This window comes from Aphanomyces astaci (assembly GCF_000520075.1).
Source record: "Aphanomyces astaci strain APO3 unplaced genomic scaffold supercont1.306, whole genome shotgun sequence".
NCBI classification, from domain to species: domain Eukaryota; phylum Oomycota; class Saprolegniomycetes; order Saprolegniales; family Verrucalvaceae; genus Aphanomyces; species Aphanomyces astaci.
In genome coordinates this window covers 1-5,625 of record NW_009798569.1, presented here as the reverse complement: position 1 = coordinate 5,625, position 5,625 = coordinate 1, and the positions used below count along the sequence as shown (strand labels likewise).

General features: G+C 50.5%; 3 protein-coding genes across 3 annotated transcripts; 1 reads left to right on the top strand and 2 right to left on the bottom strand.

The window, feature by feature from the left end:
- Window positions 1-214: 214 nt before the first annotated feature.
- On the top strand, window positions 215-2,481 carry H257_19004 (hypothetical protein; the record flags this gene model as incomplete). The annotated part of the gene is made up of 1 exon (XM_009848161.1): window positions 215-2,481. A coding segment is annotated over one exon (2,159 nt), but the record flags the coding sequence as incomplete, so codon positions are not given.
- Window positions 2,482-3,880: 1,399 nt separating this feature from the next.
- Window positions 3,881-4,706, bottom strand: H257_19003 (hypothetical protein; the record flags this gene model as incomplete). Its single annotated transcript, XM_009848160.1, has 6 exons — window positions 3,881-3,892; window positions 3,983-4,105; window positions 4,156-4,210; window positions 4,266-4,403; window positions 4,450-4,577; window positions 4,632-4,706. The coding sequence occupies 6 exons, from the start codon at window positions 4,704-4,706 to the stop codon at window positions 3,881-3,883; spliced, it is 531 nt and encodes a 176-aa protein (XP_009846462.1).
- A 26-nt stretch (window positions 4,707-4,732) lies between these two features.
- On the bottom strand, window positions 4,733-5,124 carry H257_19002 (hypothetical protein; the record flags this gene model as incomplete). The annotated part of the gene is made up of 2 exons (XM_009848159.1): window positions 4,733-5,017; window positions 5,050-5,124. 2 exons carry the CDS (start codon window positions 5,122-5,124, stop codon window positions 4,733-4,735), a joined length of 360 nt encoding a protein of 119 aa, XP_009846461.1.
- Window positions 5,125-5,625: the final 501 nt, after the last annotated feature.

Below are 5,625 nucleotides of genomic sequence, written 5' to 3'. Positions count from 1 at the left end.
ATCTCAAGACGAAGCTCAAATGATATCATGGCGAACTTTTGAAATGGGTGCGGGTGTATTTTTATTGAAAAACTGCGCCAATCAAATCGAATGAGTTCAGTAATATCCTCACAACGAGTTATTTTGGCTTGACTTGATTAAATTAACGCCACACTGTATCCGGACAGGCTGAGTGAGGAGTATCCTCACTTTTGTCGACAAAGACTTAGACTACTGGTGGCATGCCAGTTCAATTGTAGCATGCGAAGCGTACTCGCTGGCCTGGCAGGATTGGCGTTATCCTGCGCTGCCTCCAATGCTGCCGATATGTTCCAGCACCTGCTCCAACTCCAAATGGACGCAGGTATCGGCCAGCACATCGAGCCATGGACGTGTGCTACCTGCATTGGCGGGTGCATTGTTCAAGGCGAATGCTTGGCATCCTCACATGAAGAGTGCGACATTCGTCATGAAGGTGCGCAGTGGTGCGCCCCACCCAAACCAACACCTGAACTTACACCACAATTGGCACCTGCTCGAACATCTACTCCCCAGTCTACACCCCAAGGGACTCAATTCAGTACGCTACCACCAATCCCAACCCCATCTCCATCGAATCAAAGTCGAAATTCAACAGCATTCCCCTCTCCTGTGTCAGTTCTGCAGGTGACGCCGCAGCAATCACCTCCGCCACTCAACCCGACGACCCCCTTGCCAACTACACTTAATCCCACGACGCCATCTCAAAGTCCCCCAGACACTCCACGACCAAGCCCTCTAGCCTCGTCAAGCACCAGCAGTCCCATGCTATTACTGCCTCAGCTGTCAGCTTCTCCTCAAACATCGTCCTCCCAGCAGACGTCGAGCCCACCGTCAGCCTCATCCCCCGCCAAGCTAGCTTCTCCTCCATCTTCAGAGTCACTTCCAACTGTCCTCGATGCCCATTCCACTCCAAGCGACAAGGAGTCACCCCCTGCGCGTTCTTCACGTGATTCTACTCCCTCCGACACTTCAAATTCTGACAACGATCCGACTTTCGATGCATACATTCCGTCCCTTCGACTCTTCGCGCCTCGAAGCCCCAACTCCAATCGTAATGACGCCACAAATCAGGCCAGCACGCAGTCGTCGTCCGTCGTCGATTTGCTCGGGTCGGACGATCCAGTCAACCAAGCCAGCCGCGTCGTGTTTAACGCAGTCATCGCAGGCACGTTGATTGTCATGGTGGCGTTCCAGGTCACAGCTCTTGACCCTGTTTCCGTTGGGGACTTTGCTGGCCCCCCAAATCTGTGGGAACTGCCTGTGTTTTTCACGTTTTTGCAAAACGTGGCCATCGTCGCCATGGCGAGTATCGACTCGCCGTACGCGCCGTTTGCCCTGTTTACAGATTCGTTTTCGTGGCTCTTGTTTCTCGTCAAAGGCAGTCGTCTGTCTGCCCCATCATCCAGAGCATTGCAAACATCCTCGCACGAGGCCGCGTTTGGCATCCAGCAGTTTGCCCTCCGCCTCAACATTCCAGAAAGAGACTTGTTTGTGCGCGCGTGGACGTGCTTCTTCGTCGTCATGTCGGCGATGCTGCTGCTCCTGTGCCTATTCAACGGCCTAGCGACGTACTTCAGTCGCCACTACGGGCCCCTTCTGAACCAAGTTGAGGACCACCCGAACGCCGACAGATTTGAAAAGTGGAGCCTCAAGGTACAAGGGGTGTTGGTGTGGGTACTCACCCAAGCGGTGCTTCCCCTCACGGCGGTGTCGGTCTTTGAAGCCTCCGCATCTCAGTCGCCTGCGGCCGGTGGATCCGCCAGCAGAGCCTTGGCCGTGGCGGTGCTCGTGATCATCGGAGACGCCTGCGTCGGCGCATCTTTGGTCCTGTGGCGGCAGACCGAATCCAGTCTGTCCAAGTTCCACACCAAAGCCACGTTTGGGGTGCTTTACGTGAACCTCCAGTACCCGCACCGGGCGTTCTGTGGGGTCACGCTGATGGTGCAGCTTGTGTCGGGGGCGATGATGTCTGGAGTGGGGACCCCTTCCACCCAGATGTTGTGGCTCGTCAGTGTCCACGGCCTGTACATGCTGGTGCTGGTGGTCGTGAGGCCGTTCGTGACCAACTTGCACTTGAGTGTGGCTGTGCTGGTGGAGTTGGTCAATATCGCCATCTACTGCCTCTGCTTCGCCCAAGCCAAGGCCGCCGTGGATGACATTCACACCAAGAAGACGCTTGGGTATGTCGTCATGGGTCTCGCGTGTCTGTTGGTGGCACTGTTTTTAGTCCGGACGCTAAAAAAACTCGTTCAAAAGAACGACAAAGTGAAAGGGACGGATCAAAGTTTTACTGTATGTTTGAGCGATGAGCAGGAGTCTTTCTGCGAACTGGAGAGGCCTCTGCTAGGGTGAACCAAACCTTCCGTGCATAGCTTATTGTAGTACTAACTACACCTTTTTTCGGTTAATTTCAGGACCTCACCATACTTTTTCGCGAAATAAACAACCAATTCGCGGCGGTTCCACTTCGTTCGTTGTATATTCGTTATATTTCGCCTGCAACCAAGAAAGTTGCAGTATATTTCAAGTGATGTTCCTTATATTTCACTGTGTCTGCGCTCAATTCAGCGAGTGGCTCAATATATTTCGGGGGTGCAATCGATATATTTCGAGCGAAAATAGAAAGGAATCACTTCAACCGAAGATCTCGCGGCCTTTCGCTCATTCTTCAAAACAACTGTCGATAAGCGCTTGCCACACCAGTACGTTCCAATACATACCCTATGTACCTAGTTGATGTGTCCTAGCCACGCCGCCGACCCCATCGAGAATCTTTGGTCCACAATGAAGAGCCACAGCAAGACGTTGCTGCGCGAGCGCCTTGCTGCGTTTATGGGACCTCGTCCTGACGGACAAACTCGTGACGAGTTTCGTATGGCTTACCTTGAGCACATCGCCGACGAAGTCATCGCAGGTATGGATCGTCGATGAAAACGTAACTTATACATTTACAGATGTCGACGTGAATCGCCTGCATCGTTGATCGTTGCGGCTCGAATACTTCTACGGCGGAGAACATGGAAGACATGGAAGTTGGAGCCTGATTGACCAACAATTGCATTTTACGTCGAAAGTCAGATTGATTTACATTTTTTATTGAAATATATCGAATGCACCCCGAAATATATTGAGCCACTCGCTGAATTGAGCGCATACACAGTGTGACACATAACGAACGTCGCTTGAAATATACTGCAACCTTCTTGGTTGCAGGCGAAATATAACGAATATACAACCAACGAAGTGAAACCGCCGCGAATTGGTTGTTTATTTCCTGAAATTAACCGAAAAAAGGTGTAGTATGCAATATGATGGTGTCCGCAATAGCCGATCTTACGTCGTGTAAAGCCTCCTGTGGACAGAGGAGTACGTAGTTGCCGTGCAACCTGCCTAGCCCTTTTGAGGTTGCCTACAGTAGCCCTATTGAGGTTGTGTAGGGTCGTATAAAATGTGTTATCGTAATGCAGGCTCCACAATCTTCATTATTTTATCAAATCAATGAACTTAAGAGCATCTCCACCGCATCCTCAAATATTTTCCCCATACTGTAACCCAGAACTTCGATTGTACCGTTACTTTAGGTTGCAGTACGGATATTTTGGGGATTATCCGGGTGATTCTGTCCCCATTTGCTTCAGATATCCCAATAATTTGCACTTTTTGAGATGTCCGAGGGCACCAGTCATCAGCAAAGACACCAGTCATCGGCACTGTCATCGGCACTGTTCTAAGCCAATAGAAATGCCTGAATAACTCTTATTGGACAAAATGTATTTCTTCAAGAATTAGTGCCCCTTATAAATTAGAGGTTGGACCTGTCAATTTTGTGTTGATCATACAGAAATCGTTACTGTAGCCGTTAATACCCTTTCTAAACACATATTCCTTTGATATCTAATATGATGACAGCATCGCCCGAACTAGAGCGTGGAGGATTCAATACATTACACAAGTCTAAAACGTGTGCCTTGACGCGGTGGTGTTCACACGCCAACTCGTCCGTGAGGCGGCGCTGGTGATCTTGGAACATCGCGTCTCCAAACATGTCGACGTCCGCCTTGAGCACTTGCACGTCTCGCCGCGCCTGCATTCGCATGTAAACCAGTGATGTTTCATATACGCAACTAGTAGTACACTGTCCAGTTGAGCCTGGGCCTCGGACAACGCAGTTGACAGCTCTGAGACTTCCCTTGTCAGCCGTACACTCACATCGTACACGTATGCGGATGCAAAGGTATACACACCAGTAGCCCCAGTATCGGTGGGGATGTCGTATTAGTTGGAGTGGAGATTGAGATGATGCAGAGAACAACTGGGATTTTAACATCAACGTCGATGACGGGGGCTGGGTGCGTGTCAGGTGTTCCCCTGCGTTGGTCACTCTAAATAATCATGCTTGAACGGGCGTTTGCCTAGTTTCAATCGTACGTGGCATCGTGGATGATGGCCATGAGCTTGGCTTCGGCGATTTTGCGCTTTTGTATGTGCACAATGACCTTGATCTCGTCCGTCAACGCCTGGATGCGAACGTGCGCTTGGTCGAGACTGTCTTCCAGCTACGCCACCACTTGGTCCAGCTCGAGGGTCTCCAATATGAAGTACCCCCGCACAAACGTGTCCAATTTCAAGATCCGGTGGCTCAGGTTGTTCAGGAGCGCACTCACCGCGGGGCTTAGCACCTCCATGGCCACCTCGTGCACCCCGTGCACGATCAGAGTGACGGCGTGCCCCGACCCCTCCGCGCGATCTTGGTGTTGTCGATGTCCGTCACGACGGCCGAGACGATGGACTGCAGCATCGAGTTGAGCGGTGTGGTTACGATACACCTGCGGACATTGTCTCCTTCGTCGAAGGACGATAGCAACTTCTGGAACGCCGCCGCGTGGCTCCGATCGATGGGGACCCGACGGACTTTGGGGTTGGCTTTCACCATGGGTAACGTCAACGACACCCGTCGAAGCTCCCCCAATTGAGGCATGTGCATCGACACTTTGATCTGGAGGGACATCCTAGAGGTGGCGCTGCAACGATGATGATGGATGGCTTCAGCATCTCTGGCTCGGGTGTCAGACGCAGGTCTGGCACCGACAGCCCATGGGACATGAGCGGTAGTAGTCGTGACCGTCTCAACAGTTTTATCGCATTCCTGTGCAAGTTGCACGTGATGATTCGCGTTGGGATTTATTTTAATCGTGAATATTATAATATTACTGTAGTAATACAACGTGGACTACAGGTAGCAATTAGAGACTTTTAATAACGATAGGACAGCTTATTTTAAAAGTAATGACGAATTTTGTAATCTCAGATTAATGCAATCCCATTTTATGACGACAGTATTGTGTAAATGGCGGCCGTGAAGTGCATTCGCTGGGGGCACAAGTAAGAAGCGAACGCAGCTACTGGTTGTGATGGCTTCTATAACATACTACTACTAGTACGTGGTAGTACTGTATACTAGTGCATGTAGCCTGAAGGCCTCAAACGCCATTAGTTGTATTGGTATTTTGATTTGTCCACATTTCATACTACCTAGTAACTAGCTTATTATAAACATATATACAGTACACATATTTCGACCGATTATTCGATCCCAAAGGTTTG